This window comes from Ambystoma mexicanum, chromosome 3q (genome assembly GCF_040938575.1).
Source record: "Ambystoma mexicanum isolate Mex_15411 chromosome 3q, UKY_AmexF1_1, whole genome shotgun sequence".
NCBI classification, from domain to species: Eukaryota; Metazoa; Chordata; class Amphibia; order Caudata; family Ambystomatidae; genus Ambystoma; species Ambystoma mexicanum.
Window position 1 is genome coordinate 220,321,088 of NC_090926.1, and position 17,354 is coordinate 220,338,441.

A 17,354-nucleotide genomic window follows, 5' to 3' on the forward strand; every position below is an offset into this window, starting at 1 on the left:
AACCACAGGGGGAGGTGGGAGATACAGAAGACTGGATGTATTCGGAGAAGTTTTAAAATAATGTTAAGACCTGCTGTCCTTCTGACATGGGCATACTGTACACAAATGTGGTGTGGGGTGTAGTGCTGGATAGTACTTAATTATTAAAAATGGTACCCTTTATTTTTTCTCTTTTTTTTGTTGTTGTTGAAGATGCCCACAATAAATTCATGAAATGTTTCCTTTAACAGGAAGCGTGCAGGCACAGTCACTGGAGTGGCAGTCAACATCGCTGCTCTCATCTCGGTCATGCTGCATCCTTACATGCCAGAAGTGAGCAACACCATTCAGGAGCAGCTGCAGGCCCCTCGTGACTTGGGCCTCCCCGTGGGCGAATTTGTGTGCACTCTTCCCACTGGGCACAGCATCGGAACAGTAAGTGGGGATACTATGAAATTACAGAGAGGGCTTCTAGGGGCCCGTTGGAGAAAATAAACTAGTTCTGGTGCTCTAAACGCCAGTGTCATTTATTGCAAAGGGAAAGTTGTTTCGTTGATATCCTATTTCTCCGTCATTGGGTTCTTCAGTAAATGCATAAACACTAAGAGGTAGATTCTCAAAACCTTTTTGGCACAAGAAGTGCACCTCATCACGAGAGCCAAAAGAATGTTGTGGCCTATTCCCAAAGGGCATCTGCACATGCACATAATGGATGCGCACTTTCAGATGCCCTTTCCCACCCCCTTTGCACATCTGAGCAAGTAAGGGTGCATTTCTGCGCATTTCAGAATTGGGATGCACTTTGAAATTCAAAGCATTCCCTTGTGCTTATTTGAAGTGTGTATGAAGATATGCAATGCATGCTGGGGTAATTCCATTCCTGACCGTGTCATGCATGTTCTTTTAAGTGGATCAACAGCGGTATAAACTGCTGCTGGTCCCACTTGCATGTATATTCCTCAAACTAGGAGGGACAACTTTTTTTAGAATTTGAGTGACAGGCCACCCACATAGGTGCTGGGAGCAGGTTATACATCAGTGTTTGGAGGGCACTTCCGAAGCTAATGTATGCAAGAGAGCAGGCCATTTGCCCTGCAGCCCCCTAGAAATGCACAGGTCACCTTTGTGGATAAGTGATTTGCTCATTTCTAAAATGTAATGCAAATGAAAAAAGTGCATCCTCTGCGCTTTAGTCATTTGTGTTAATTTTTTAAAATCTGCCCATCTGTTTGCAGGAGTACTTTTTGGTAGAGAGAACTCTTTTGAAATTGACAAAAGGCAAATCAAAAATCAAGGAAGCACATAAGCAGTGCTATTAAATGGGTAAACTGGCGCTTATGCCACAGCGCTTTATGCTGGCTGTTGGAGGCATTTGTATTTAAGGTATAAGACGAGCACGTTGTCGTCCTTCTCTCCAATCTTCCCAACCAGCTGAAAAACAGACACAAATGATCATCTCTAAAAAGACTGCAGTCCTATTAAGAGATTTAGAATGATGCCCTTTCCATGCTGCAGCGTTTGTGTGCTAGCAAGGGTTAGGGAGATCATCAGTGTTCTGCTTAATCCCCTCTCCTAGCAGACCCTGACCATTTTCTTTCTATCCTGAATGATGGGATCCTTTCTCCTCATTCATTCTTTTTTGTTTTGACTTTTTGGAACTCTGTTCTTTGTGTTTTACCTATTTCCTATGGAGTTTGCTTTCCGCCAAATCTATTTAAAGGCATCTGTTACGCTTTTGTAGCACACAGCACCCTATGTTCAGTGTTGCTGGTGACCCTTTGGGTACTCCTTTGAAATTCTTTGTCTATCCTTCGAAACTACTGTTCTTAAGGATGGAGGGATACTTTGTATCCTTCCTAAAACTTTATAACTCCTGAGAGATTAGCCCACACCGCCCTAAGTGGAGTGCTAAGGGGATACCTAGTATCCCCCTGTCTGTGCTCATGTGACTTTGTATCCACAGTGACCACCCTAAAGTTATGGCTGGTGGCAGTGGATGTGTTCTACCAACTATTGTGCTATTCTTTTACTGCAAACTGTATTCTCCGTTTCGGTTATGCACAATAGGGTAACCTATGTCCTAACATGGTGGTCCCTTTCTTTTTTCACCATTTCTCATGTGGTTGTCCTTTGTTAGCCCTTCTACCATTCTGGGAGGGGGGAGGTCTAATGTATGCTTTGCCTTTGGCGGGAACCCTTGGGTATCCCTGCCTCGGCTCCAGGGTGTCTGTGAGGACCCGAAGCAGGGGAGGAGTTTAACACTCCCCTGCCCTTCGTCTCCTAGAGTGCCTGAATGGAACCAGTTCCGCCTGGGGGGCTGACTGTCCTGTTTGGACAACCACCCGCCCCTTGCTGTTAACTGTTGGGAGAGTTTGTGGAGGAGTGAATAGAAAAAATGAATAAAAGGTGAGGTTCCTGAGGCAAAGGCAAGTCGACTACTGGAACAGAAGATCCAAAGCTGAAGACGACCAGAGATGCATGCATATACCCTTCCAGTAACCGTAAGGCGACCTCTGTTGTCCTGATCCCGTTTTCTTATCGACAGAGGAGCTACGACAAGAACGACTTCTTCCCTTTGGCTGGTGGAACCAATCAGCCCCAAGACAAACTGCAGAACGAGTCATCTCCCGAGGTGCTGTAACCTTCCAGGGCTGCAAACTGTGAATACCAGGAGACCTCCGACCCATTTGCAGTGCAATGTCTTTGCGGGGACAAATCCACCCAAAGCTTTGGTAAGCTCCAGTTGGACCTCCAGAGGCTTGATCCCACTCATCCAAGTCCCTTCACCAGAGTGCAGGACTACAGAATCGAGGACGATCGACCGAGCAATAACCGTCCTTTGTTAAAGCTGATAAAAAGGTGCCAAAAACGCAGACCAACATGGGAGACTGAAGAAATCCTTGCTGAGGGTCCTCTGTCGCGACTGCTGCCATGACATCCCATTCAGAGTCCTTCCTCTCGTCACCACACTGAGGAATCTGGAGACCGGGTCCGTCGCTGATGCTAGGGAGAGAATCCCGTCTCTGTTGCACAGAAGAGAATCCAGCTGCGTTTTCATCATCCACCCTAAGGTACTGTGGGGCTCAAGGTAGAACTTGCCTCATGCCGAATAGTCGCTCCAGTGTGACTGGAGTACGTTAAAAGGTATTTGGTGGTCCACCCATACCTCTGGGCCAGGCCTAACAGCTTGTGCTCTACTAGGGAGTTCTTTGCTGGGTCCCCCTAACTTGTTTTATCTTGCTAAAGCATTATATTTAAGTAACTGAAGTATCCCAAGGAACTTTTCTGCCGCTGCATAAGACTTTTGTTCCACTCATACACTGACTTTGAAGAACTCTTGGATAGTTGGGGATTGGACTGCCAAAGCATTAGAAGCTTTGAAAAGTGTTACTCTAAAGTAAAGCATTGCTAAAGTGTTGAGTAACCCTCCTTTTCCTTCCGACAGACTTTGTCCGATGTGACTTTATACATTAATGCATTTACCATTTATCTGTAATCTGAGAGTGCGCGGTATTATCGATAATATGGTAGACCTGTCATTTGGGTCATTCTCTGTAACAATTGTAACTGCAAGCATTGAGGCAGTCGCATATGACAAGTATATTTGTGTGTTGGTTAGTTGAAATAAGTATTTGCCTACCTGCCTTGTGTGTGTATATAAGAATACATGTATATTTATGTTATGCCTTTCAGTGTGGAAAAGGTTCTTTGGACTATTGTATTGAGTGGGTTCATTGTACTTACCTACAGCTCACATCCTCCGCATAAGATAAGCCTGGCTGCTCTGCGATTCTACCAATCTGTTGGATAGTACAGACTTGTACTAAAAGTTGGGGATCTGTATACAGAGGGATAGTTTTATAGAGTCTTACCTCTAAGTGGACTTTAGGAAAACTCCCCTAACAGCATGCTAGGTATCCCATCTGCACTCCACATAAGGTGGTGTGTGCAAATTCCTCATGAGATAAAGTTTTAGGTAGGATACAAGGTATCCCTCTTTCGTGAAGAACAGTAGTTCTTTGGTAAAAGTAAGCAATCTGAAAGGAGAACCCAAAGGGTTCCCAGCAACACTGCACATAGGGTTCTGTGTGCTGCAAACGTGTAACACTGATGCCTTAAAGAGATATGGAGGAAAGCAGACAGCACAGAATAAAGTAAAACAGAAAGAACATAGTTCCCAAAGTCGGAGCAAAATAAGAACGAATGAGGGGACAAAGGCTCTCCTCATTCAGGATAGAAAGAAAAAGGTCCAGAAGTCCAGCAAAAAATGCTGGGAGCCTCACTAGGATAGGGGATTAAGCATACACCTGATACATCTCCCTAACACTCATCTGCCCCAGACTAAGGGACAGGGGGATCTAATCCACTCCTGGATGAATCACTTGTTCCAATCAGTCATACTTTATGTAGAGACCATCAGCATTCTTATGTTGGATACCTGACCTGTCCTCAATGGTGAAGTCAAAGCTTTGATGGCCAATACATCACCTGAGCAACTTTTAATTCCCCCCTCCCCCTATTTCATATGCATCAACCACCTTAAGAGGTGGTGGTCTGTTTGAATCCTGAAAGTAGATCCATATAGGTATGGCTTAAACCTCTTTAAGGCCCATACTATAGAAAAACATTCACGTTCAAATAGTAGCCCACCTGGTTTCCCTATATTTTAGTTTTCTACTAATAAGGCAGATGGGGTGCTCCCTGTCTTTGATGTCAAATTGAGTAAAGACTGCTCCAAACCCTGTCTTGGAATCATCAATCTGGACTAAGGTCAGAGTATAATCTGAAGCATTCAGCACTGGAGCTTTACAGAGGGCAACTTTCAGTCCCTAAAATTCTTTCTCGCAGTCGTCATTCCAATTGGGAGAAGGCACAGTATTCAGAGGAGAAGCTATGGTCACATAGTCCTCAATGACGTTCCTGTAATATCCCCTGAGTCCTAAACAGGATTTCACTTGTGTTTGAATAGTAGGGGTGGCACAGTCCTGTACAGCTTGTACCTTGCTGGGTAAGGGCTTGATCACAGATCCTCCTGCCTCATGCCCAAGGTACACAACTTGACACTGCCCAAGTTCTTCTACCCGGCTTCTCCCCCCCCCCCCCTTCCCCTCTCCAGCCTACTTCTGCAGGAGTCTGTCCTGATACATTCTGGTTTCACCATCACTGTCTTGTGGCCAATGCTGGATTTGACTTTTATGGACTTAATTGATTCACGGTGCGTCACCCTTTCTCAACTTTCATGCTGGACTTCCTTTGCATCTTGTACTTGTGGTGGCCCTGAATCATGCTGTTCCCAACTTCATCTTGTATCCTGGCTTGCAACATGATGTGTTACTACTGACTTCTGCAATTGTATTCGATCTCCCCTCTTGCTTCTCCACTCTTTTTGATTGCTTACTCTCTGTTCTCCCCTCCTCTCCCTTCTCATATCTCCTCTCCTCCCCTTACTTTCTTCTATGCACTTACTCTATCAGAATTGTCCCTGGACCTAGTATGATGGCAACCTCGTCTGTCTCCTCCCACCTCCACTTACTGTACTCCCCACCCCCATCCAGCACTATCTGAAATGTTGTCAGGCCTAGTACGATAGTCGCTTGTTTTGTTCCTCCCCTCCCTTTGTGCACCCCTCTCCCTCACCTTTTGTTTTCTCTGGCTCTACCAGAAATGTCATCAAGCCTAGTACGGTAGTCGCCTGTCTGTTTCCATTTACTTCCCACTCTCCCCCTCCCTTCCTTATCTATGTCTTAGCTCTTGCACTATCTGAAATGTTTTCAGGCCGAGTACAATAGTTAATTTCACATCCTTACTGTTCATGGCCTGTAAGAATGTCATTGTATTTTCCCTTGTTCCCTTCCCTTGCCTTGTGCGCTTTGAAACACATTGTGTATAAGCGCTACATAAATAAACTATCATATCAAGTTGGCACTTGCTTGGCTTGATGGTCAGATTGGCCTGATGAAGAGCCTGCAACACTTGTTCAAGATGGATAAGATGTTCTTCCCAGATAGGGCCGGCTGAACACCATCCAAGTATGCCATGCAGAGCTTCTCTACCCCATTCAGAGCATGATTTACCATTATTTGAAAGGTAGCAGGTTCATTTTACAATCAAAAGGCATTATCGTAAACTGGTACAGGCCTTCTGGGGTAGGGAATGCTGTTCTCTCCTTTGCATGGTCAGTCATGGTAATTTGCCAATAATCACTTTTCGTCAAATGTACTGAGGAATTTAGTGGAGCCCAGCTTATCCACTATTTCATCTGTTCTTGGCAAAGCATGGGCATCAGTTTTGTTAACAAATTCAAGGCCCTATAGTCCACACAGATCCTAAGTTCTTTGGTACCTGCTTTTGGCACTAACACAACACGGCTAGCCTATGGACTTGTGGAGAGTCAAATTACTCCAGGGTCAATCATCTTGTTGACCACTTCTTTAATGCGATTCCTCACATGATCTGACATCCTGTAGCCCCTGCCTTACACAGGTACACTATCACCAGTGTCAATGTCATGCTGGCCCCAAGGGGTCAAGCCTGCTGTAGGTGAAAACCGAGGTGAAACTGTTTTAAAAAAGATTTGCACTCCTCTTGTTGCTGCAGTGTCAAATTAGAAGAGTTTAACTCCTTCTATAGACCCATCTGAAGGGTGTTCTTTTAGAAGATCTGAGAGAGGCTCACTCTCCTCTTCTTGATCAGAAGCTAGGAGCGAAACTCCTATTTCTAGTCTGGAGACATAGGCCTTCAGGCGGTTGATATGGAAGACCCTAGAGGCCTTCCTGGGGTTGCCCAAGTCTACCAAATAATTCACCTCTCCAACTTTGGCTACAATCTTGGTGGGTACTGTCCGTTTGTCCTGTGAAACCCTCTGTCGTACTGGCACCATTATAGAACTAGTTGGTCTGGAGTAAGCTCCACCACATTGGCCTTCTGTTCATGCCAATGTTTGACCAGATCCTGACTAGTTTTCAAGTTCTCTGAAGAATGTCCTGATTTGTGCCATCCTCTGTCTGAGGCCTAGCACATAGTAATTCGTACTGGCTTTAAGTTTGGAGCACTCTCCAGACCTTCTTTAATCGGGGCAAAAGGGCCTTTTGACACGGTCAACCATCCCATCCTCATACAAAGACTTCACAATACCCTTGGAATGGGCACTGAACTGGCTGACCTCTTTCCTAACTGACGGCTCTTCCCAAGTCATCCTTGGCCCCTTCTCCACCTCTGTTGTCCCCCAGGGTTCTATCCTCTTCCCTTTAACATCTACCTTGCTCAGATGGAACTCCTAATCTCCTCCTTCTCCCCCCAACTTCCAATGTTATGCAGACAACACACAACTCTTTTTCAAACTTTCTGCTGACCCTCTTGCACCTTCCATCATCCCCGACTGCCTAGCTGCCATCCAGTCCTGGTCCACCTCCATTGATCTCTGCCTCAATGCTGGTAAAACTGAGATCCTTCCCATTGAGAACCCTGCCCCTTCCTTCTCTTCACTCTGGCCTTCCTACATGGGCTCTCCCACTGCTACTTCTTTTTAAGCCAGAAACCTTGGAGTCATCTTAGACTTCTCTCTCAATCTCTCTCCTTCCTCCCTCACACTCAGGAAATTGCCAAGAAGTCCCACTTTCAGCTCCAGGAATTCTCCCTTTTCTCACTTTCCCCCAGAAGCTCAATGTTACCCGAGCCCTGGTTCTCTCTAGGCTTGACTATTGCAATAGCCTCCTCCTGAGTCTACTTTCCACTCTGCGACCCCCTCCAGCTAATCCAGAATAGGGCAGCAAGACTTATCCTTGGCCTTAAACCCAGGGACCACATCTCTCCTGCCCTAAAAAGTCTTTACTGGCTCCCGATTGCTGCACGGATTAAATTAAAATCTGAGGATGTCTGAGGCCGGGGACCACACTATCTTCAACTTTTACTAAATACACTCCCTCTAGACCTCTATGTTCCTCTGGTACCACCTCTTTGTGTGTAAAGCGTTTAGCTAAACAGAGGGCAGGAGGTCTATCGCTTTCCTCAGCTGGCTCCCACCTATGGATCAGCCTCCTCCTCCCTTTGCGCCTTGAGCAGGACTTTCTTAAATTCCAAAAGCTCCTCAAGAGTTTCCTCTTTACCTCCTCCTTGCCTTCTTCTCTCCTCTGCTAATCTCATAGTTGCTGCGATTGGTGTCGTGGGCCCTTGTGCATCCTCGGGGCCCTTGACCTCCCACACCTAATCGCCCCATCGTCTGTCTACCTTGAGCACTTGCCCTGGCACACCCTCAGCCGTGGAGGCTCGCACTTGCACCCAAAGCGTCTCCAGGCCGTGTAGCACTTACCATACCTTGCACTGCATCTGTGGCTCACTCACCAACATGGACACCCCAGGACCTACCCCCCACTGCCCTCTTCCTTGCTGCACTTGCACGTTCTGACTACTCACAAGGCATAGTAGGTTCGTCCTTTTTTCCCCTCCACTGTATTTAATATTTTTGTGTATTTTAATGTTTCATTTTCATGTTCCCTCCCTGTTGCCCTGTGTCCGCTTTGAAACAGAATGTGCTTGCTGTGTAAGCGCCTAACAAGCAAGCAAACAAACAAATCACCTTAAATTGGTGTTAGGGAGTTTTACAAAAGTCCACCTGTGGTGGAACTAGAGAAGACTCATTCTTAGATGTACAGGTTTCCAATTCTTAGATTTGGCCCGAACTACCCAAAAGGTTTGGTAGCAATGGTTGAGCAGCCAGGCTTAGTCTATGACTGAAGAGGGCTGTAGGCAGGCACACAGGACTCCAAGCATACAAGGTGGTCAAAGAAACACTGACACACTAGCAGTTTATATAAAAATAACAATGATATATACATTAAGGTTATGGATGTAAAGCAATGCAAGTACTCTTCACAGTAAAATAACAGTAGAATAAAGGTTGCATCCTTTAAATCAAAATGGAATAAAAGGAGGCACACTTTAAATCAACGTAGGCTAAAAGCAATGGTAAAACTCTTGTAACAGGTAGGCATCAACCAGGCGTCCGAGGTCCAACACTATACTAGGTACTCTACACGGTAAACTGGGCACTGGAGGTCCAGTATCCAAGGTTGAAGAGGAATGAAGCAGGTGAGTAGTAGGTAGCGCAAAGTGTTATGAAGTCTTCTTGTTTGCAGGTAAGTACAAATGTTTTAGTAAACTAGACCCAATGGGTTGTTCACCCCAAGGGGACACAGGGTGCCCTTGAGAGAGGTGCAAGTAACAGCTTAACTGCAGCCGTCCTGGTGCACTAAACCACGCAGCAAGACCATGGTAAGTACCAAAACTTGAGACGGTACCTTTTCAGTGGAGAATTAGCTGTAGTAGGTTGGACCATCAGGTGAGGAAACAGATGTGCCCGGTTCAGGTTTCTTTGCCTGGAATGCTGAAGGTCGTTTGGAGGGAGCAGCTGGATGTACTCTAGCAGAGGGGCTCCCAGCAGTGGATTTCTGCAGCACTGATGTGTAGGAGCCTTTCACAGGCTCTGGATGCAGATCAGTTATTGTGCAGTCGAGTGTGCGTCCTTTCTTGGTCCTCATCTTGGTTGAGGGGACTTTCAGGAGCAGGATGCAGTCACTGGAGGTCCAGAAGGATGCCTACCAAGTTACAGGCGAAACCAACCTTCGACAGATGTTGTACTGCAAAATGGCAATCATGAATGGTATTTGTGAATTGCAGGATGTGGAGGTCGCAGCTCTTCTAGGGATTACTCAAATTGAAGTTTGTCTTTGGACTGGTTGATCCCACCAGTCCAAGGGAGGATGTCCTCCTTTTTGGGTCTTCACTGTCGTCCAGAAGTTGATTGTCAGGATACAGAGGTTACGCAGCTGGCACTGGCGGTCGCTGGATGTGGCTACAGGCATCCTTCTGCTTTGGATCTTCAGTCCAGTGGTCGACTCTGGGGTTTAGTTCCAAGACCATCGCCGTTTATGTTGACGAACTGGCTAAGCCCACCAATCACACCACAAGCCTTTCATGCAACTCTGGGAGGTGGGCTGTCAGTAGGACAGCCAGCCTCCCAGTTGTAACTGGTTCCAAGCAGGTACACTATAGAACAAATAACGGGGAGTTTCATACTCCTCCTCCACACCCCGTCCTTTCAGGCCCTCTGAGAGCCTTTGGCGGGCTTTCCAAAGGAAACCCACCAAAGACCAGACTCCTCAGAATCACCCCCAGCCAGCTAGGTAGAAGGCCTCACAAAGGACAGGTCCGCAAGAGATGCCAAGAAATGGTCACAAATGTTGGTAGCAAAATATTCACTGCCACCAGCTACTCGGATAACCTGTAACTTTAGTTACAGTGGCTAGTTAAGTGGAAAAAGGCATACATTGTGTCCCCTCAGCACTCCACTTAAGGTGGGGTGTGCTGATTCCACAAACTAGAGTTCTCAGCGAATGAAATGGATCTCCCTGCCCTGATGACCGTGTTATCACAGAAAAGTAGAAAGGAAAGCTCAAGGAGCTTTCCAGCAACACTGAACGGAAAGTGCTGTCGGCTGCAATAAGAAATTAAAAATGCTATACAGTTGTGGGCAAGCATAACTCCGAGTATCCAGAAGAGATACAAAAGGTTCTCAATTATAAAAGCTTGAGTCAGTGTGGAAAAAGGGTCCCACTCACTCAGCAGAGTCAAATAAAGAAAACAGGGGAACTCCAACCGAGTTGGGGTGGGAGGGCAGCAGGTGGAGAGAATTTCACATAAAAACGAATTCTGTTATGTTATAACATTCTTAAGCGCATGTTCGCCAAAGACATTGTGGCGCTGATTATCTGATTAAGAAAAAAGGTACAAGGGGACACTAGAATAAAAGGGTTTTCAGAACACGCCTGAACAAGAGATGGTTTTTCAAGATTCTGACTTCTCGTGGCAAAGAGTTCCTTAGCTTGGCGGCCGCTATTTAGGCGCAGCTGCCAGTTCTAGCTAGTTTAAAACGAGGAAAACGCTATCCTGTGAACGAAGTGCCCAGGTAGGGACATAAACCTAGAATTTGGCACAGAGAAATTCTGCTCCCTGGCCATATACACCCCGATGAACCACACAAAGACTTAAACTCAATGAGTTTCCTTACTGGGAGCTAATGAATAGTTTACAAAATGGGTATGTGTGCCATGGGGGGATGCAGTAGCGACTCGAGCTGCCAAGTTGTTGGAAAAGTTTGATTAGATACAGAGCTTGCGCCAGATAGAATTCTACTCTAACACTCGCAAACCCCTACCCCTCCACCCCCCTTACCAGACTAAGGGACAGGAGGATTTAATCTACTCCTAATGGATCTCTTGTTTTAGGATGTTCTCCCTTCATCTGCATCAGCCATCTCAGAGGTTGGTGGTCAGTCTGAATTCTGAAAGTAGTACCATAAAAGTAAGGCCTACACTTTTCAGCGACCACAAAATGGCAAAACAATAGCGTTCTATTGTTGGCCACCTCGTTTCCCCATCTTAGTTTCTTGCTCATGAAGCAGATGGGGCTCTCCCTGCCTTTCTCATCAAATTGGCTCAAGATTGCTCCTATCCCTGTGTTGGAAGCATCAGTCTGTACAAGGAAGGACTGTCCATAATCAGGAGCTCTTAGCACTGCAACTTGGAATAGGGCATATTTCAGGCCCTGAAAAGCTTTCTGGCACTCCCCATTCCATTTAATCTTCTTAGCGTACTTTGGAGAGGAGATGCTGTTCAGTGGTGCTGCTATAGGTCTGTAGTCTGCTATGAAGCCTCTATAGTAGCCAGTGAGGCCTTAGAAGGCTCTCACTGGAGTTTGAGTAGTGGAAGTGGCCCAGCCTTGTACAGCATGTACTTTGCTGGGTAAGGACTTTATTTCACCCCCTCCTACCTCATGCCGAAGGTAAACCGCAGAGCTCTGACCCACTTGGCACTTGCCTTGATAGTCAGATTGGCTTGTGGAAGAGCCTGCAACAATTGCCCAAGGTGGGAAAGATGTTCCTCCCATTTAGGGCTGAACACTGCAATGTCCTCCAAGTATGCCATGCAGAAATGGTCTATCCCACTCAAAACTCGATTCACCTACCTTTTGGAAAGTGGCAGGTGCATTCTTCAATCCAAAATGTCTGGGTTAGAAAATGTGGTCTTCTCCTTGGCATGGTCTGTCAGGGCCATTTGCCAAAAGCCTGAAGTTAGATCATATGTACTGAGGAATTTTGCTGAATCCAGCTTATACACCAGCTCGTCTGTTCTGGGCAATGGATTTGCATCAGTCTTGGCATTCAAAGCCTTGTAGTCCAGAATGTAAATTCTTTAGTTCCTGCTTTTGGTTACTTTTAAAACTGGATTAGACCAAGGGCTAATGGAGTGTTAAATTACTCCAAGGTCAAGCAGTTTGGTGACCTGTCTTAATGTGATTCTCTACCCTTGGGACATAAGCCTTCAAACTATTAGGATAGTTTTTCTGAAGTCCAACTAAGGGCTTAGTAAAACCATTCAACTGAGGCAGTACAAGACTCCATTCTAAGTAGAAGGCTGTACCGCCTGAGTTCAGGGTAGCATAGACGGAGCAGCCAGGCTCATCTTACGAGAGAGAGAGGGCTGTAGAATCAGTACAAAGACATTGTATTATACATATGGTCCAAAGAAACACGGACACACTATGTATTGTACAAAATAAAGGATTTATTTTATATACCTGCAGACCAAGATATTGTTGGGTAAGTAAGTACTATCCTAAAGCATAAAAATGCATTATAAAAACAACACAACACTATGCTTTAGATACACAGATCCAAGAACCGACCTTATTTAGAGCACCTAACAGTATTTCTAGGGGGGTGGGGGGGTTAAGATCATAGATTACCTTCTCATTACTTTTAGTAATACAAGAGTAGTAGACCCTGCCAGTTATGCAGTGACACTCAACAATGAAATTACAGTCAACCAACTTGCAAATATACTTTTCTGAATAGTGGAATACAGATTCAAGGGACAGTATATACCTTTACTACGTTTGTGATAACACAGTTGTACTAGCTGAGTAAGACTTTCTTTGGTGCATCCATTAAAAAGCAGTAACTAGCTGTAACATTAATCCCAAGTTAGAATTCAATTCAAAAAGTGATCAATAGAGCAGATGAGGAATTCATTCATATGTTACACATTTTCCAGCACCCAGAATTGGCGTCATTTGAGGTCAGTATAACAATTATTTTGTATCACCTCTGCAGTATTGAATTATTAAGGAGAGACATGTTAGGGTTAGATCAGAAAAGACGGATAGTCTACAAGAACAGGATGATTCTCCCAAAGGGATATAGGCAGTCTTGTTTTTTTTATCCCAGGATTAAACGTATTCAACAATTAAAACCTGCAAGGGAACAAGCACTGCCAAAGCCAATAGGTTCAGGAGACCTTTAGTGAGCCAGGACAGCCAAAGTCAATGGGCAAAGTTCTGATGCTCTTCGTCTTAGAAAAATGATCTTAAGTAGTCGGTGTTCAGAAAAGAAATCACAGCAACTCAAGAGGAGTGACCTTCTAGAAGCACAAGCTGAAAGGCCAGTGCAGGTGAGTTGAGGTCAACTCAGAGTAGGGTTAAATGGCGCTCCCAAAGGTAGGAAGCACCCCAAATGTAAAAGGATAAAATACCCCAAGCCCCTCTGTACTTTTTTAAACTGAAATAGTTGTTCCAGCTGGATGCAATGCAGCAGTACATTGGTCCTTGGTTGTGGTGACTGTTAGGCAAGGTTTGTATGCAGTACCCTTTGGGAACCCTACAAACAACTCTGACTACAGATATAGGAAGCACAACCTTTAGTATAAGCTTGTACTACACAGTTCTGGTAGCGTGTTGAGCAGCCAGTCTTATCTCAAGAGGGGTCATTGTGAGCTGTAGTGGAGTTACACAGAGATTTACAGTTATAAGTATTCAAATAACCACTTGCACTCAAGGTTTCTTGAATAAACAATTAATTTATTTATCAGTCAGTTAGAATATGCCTTCTTCTGAAGGGAGCAATATAATTGTAACACTCAAATACACTTCATGAAATACACACTCTTAATATCTCTAAATCAGTAGATACCCTTTTGGGATGGCCCACAGACACTACCTACACCCTCAGGTGACTTCAATTGCTATGGTGCTGGGGACATTAATATATCACTGTTGCATTTAGGATCATATAGTAATAAGTCAAAGGAAAAGATTATTTAGAACAAACAAGAGACCACAAATATCCTTAAGAAGGCAAATACGTTTGGATACCCTCAAGAAGAGTCATTCGGTACAATAGGTTAGGCCAAAGTCAATGGGCAAAAAGTCTTATATAGGATGAAGCACTTCTGGTAGATTCATGGAAAAGTCCTTGCACAATGTTTTAGAAGTCTTTGACAAAAAGATGAATCAAATGTAGGGCCACAAGCTGATTAGACTTGTGAGTGGTAGAAGATGCAAGCAACTCTACAGCAAGAGGTAAGTTCTCTTAGACTTTGTACAGCACCTTTAAAATGAAGAAAATATGCAGCTGATGACTCCTGTTCCTGTGCAGCTACGCAGATCTCACTGTTCCTGGGCCTCAGTCGTGGGGACAAGAGGGAGGACGTCTGTGGTCTCCTGCACTGCACTGGGATGGTCAAAACTCGCAACCAGCAAACTTCACTTTCAGTGCCTGTTCAGTGTTTCAGCTCCTCGCGTCTACTGCAATAGCAACCCTGCTGCTCCTGGCTGCCGAGATGGACTGTCCTTGCTTATGGGGTCCCGCACTCTGTTGAAGGGGCTCAGGCTTGGTTAGTCCTGCTTCCTGTGAGTCCGGAGGATCTTCCTGGAGCTTTTGGCCAGCTTAAAAGCAACGCACACAATCTAGTGTTCCTCTCCCTGGCTATACGTTTCCAGCAGCAACTCTGTGGAAATTCAACCAGCTCTGAGATGGATGTCCAGGTGGCTTACTTTGGAGTTGATTGGTGCCACCAGCTCAGGGGGAGAAGTCGTCCTTGCAGGGGCTTCTCCGTCGATGAGAATTTGGAGTTTCAGCACAGCAGCAGGGCTTCACCGGGCAAACCAACGTTCCAAGAGTTGCAGCAGGCGTCCTCTTCAAGTTCTTCTTCGGTTCCTTCGTCCAGTGGTCGACTCTGTCTTTCAAGCCAAAAGACTTGCCTTTTATTCAGTTCTCTCCCATTCATTCCAGCCCAGCTGTCAGTCACCCAGCAGGGTGGCTGTCCTTGCCGGACAGTCAGCCGGCCAATCACTACAGAGTGCATTGGGGTCTCCTAGGAGACTAAGCACAGGGAGTTTCAGGCACATCCCTCACTTCCTGCCTACCCCAGACACCCTGGAGCCAGAGGCGGCTTCACTCGTGAATCCTGCCAAAGGCAAAATGAACAATGGGACCAAACCTGGTTTGGCGCGCAGAGTAAATCTCAAGAAGGACCTTTCCACAAAGAAATGGCAAAAAAAGAAGACCGGGGCCATTTTGACAATAATAGCACCCTTGGGTGCTTTACTGCAGCTTCAAATGCAGCCCGTGGTAAATGCCCACCACTGTATTTAAAATGAAACCACTGCCACCAGCCATTCAGTGAGGAAAGGGTAACATAAAATTGTTATGTGAGAAGCTAGACAAAGGGGATGCTAGGTTAACTCCTCCAACACCCTATTGTAAGATGGTGTGTGCTGGCTCTAGAAAGTTACAAATGTAAGTAAAGTCAATTTCACTTTACTGCTCTGGAAAACAGTAGTTTATCCCAGAGAAGGTATTCAAACCTTTGGGAAATCTGAAAGACTTCCTTGGGTCACTGCACTGAAGGTGCTTTGTGACACCATGTAAATGATGATGCCTATGGAGTTTGTCAGACTCCATAACCAAAAGAAACAGTGTTCAAATCACATTAAAATACATGAGAGAGTGGGTACAAAGGGTCTAGCTCTCTCCAGGTTGAAAAAAATCAAGTCCTTAAAATCCAGCAAAGTTGCTGGGGGTCTCTAAGGTGGAGGGAATTAGCACGTTTCTGAGAATTCTCCCCAACAGTGACGAAAAGGGAGACGGTCTGGCGGGCTCCTGCGGCAGTACTCGTGTGAGGGGCTCGGCTGCAATGGATTTCTGTCGATTCCGCGGCTCTTTGTGGTTCCGGTTAAAAGTTCCTTGATCCCTCAGTCCTGTACTCTGGTGAGGGGACTCTGAATGCAGATTTCCTGCTTCTGCAGGGTCCTCTGGATGCCCACAGTTTTGTCTGGATTCATACTTGGGAAGACAATGCACTCACAGGTGGTCGAGATACCCCGGGTATTGGGATTCTTCAGCCTTGGAAAGTCACAGCAAGTCGGGGGTTGCGCCAAAATAGTTTGTCCTCCGTGGGCCCCAAAAAATGTGACAAGGTTGTGAGGACTATAGACTGTTTCGTGGGCTCTATGGACAGTCACCCTGAAGAGTTCACAAGCCCTCGGGGCTCTGCACAGTGAGCCACGGCTAGACACTTCTCAACCCAGCACCTCCACCACAACTCCTGTTGACACACAGTTCCAAGATCCCTCATAAGATCTCTATATTGTGGACCCCTCAGATTCTCAGGATCCAGGTTCCCAGGGAGACCTGGGCGACCAGTATAATCCGGACCAGTATTATGACGACTCAGACATCTACGTCCTCCAGTCCCCAGACAATCACGAACAGCCAATGACTGACTCGCCTACAGGAAATCGGCTGCTATTCGGTCCGCCCAAGGATTTTGTAGAGGACATTCTGGTAGACAAAAAGTCTGCTACACAATTTATTCCCCTCCTGCAATCAGTACAAAGATATTCAGCCTTCCTTATTAAGGCTAAACCTCACACACGGTCAAACCCCACATTTAGAAGGTGTTCAGGCCGGCGCCTACCAACCCACTGTATGTCAGCGGTCAATTAAAACCTGACTGCCTGGTTGTCGCCACAGCCAGGAAAAGAGCAGGCACACCTCTGGCTTTTGCTGATGCCCCACGTTGCAAGGGAAGCAGAAAGAATAACACTTTTGGCAGAAAATTGGCATCCTCTGCTGCCTATAAAACCAAAATTGCCAATAATACCACTCTTCTGGCTAGCTATGTTTGCCATATGTGGGACGAGCTAGAACACCACATTGAGGCTGTCCCACAGCCACTTAAGTCTTGGCTTTTAAAAACAATATCACAGGGCAAACAAGTGGGCAACTGCATTAAAAAAAATTACTTGGATGCCGCTGACAATGCAGGCCGCGTCAATTAAACATCATGCCTGGCTCAGGCAGTCAAGCTTCAAGCTAGAAATGCAGGCCATGTTACTTAATATGCTCATTGAGCCAAATGTCCTGTTTGTTAAGGCAGTTGAGGATGCATTGAAGAGTGCCAAAGAGGAATATGACACTTTAAAATCACTAGGACAACTGTCCAATAAACCTTTTGTCCAAAGAGGGTTTCCATGGCCAG

The 17,354-nt window shown here is 45.7% G+C and overlaps 1 protein-coding gene across 2 annotated transcripts in view; it reads left to right on the forward strand.

Moving 5' to 3' along the window:
* Nucleotides 1-17,354, forward strand: part of MARS1 (methionyl-tRNA synthetase 1) — a 413,330-nt gene that overhangs the window by 278,972 nt on the left and 117,004 nt on the right. For both annotated transcript variants that reach the window (XM_069653588.1, XM_069653589.1), the window contains exon 18: nucleotides 231-414. In XM_069653588.1, the coding sequence (XP_069509689.1) occupies nucleotides 231-414 (184 nt within the window). The remainder of the gene's footprint in view (nucleotides 1-230; nucleotides 415-17,354) is intronic.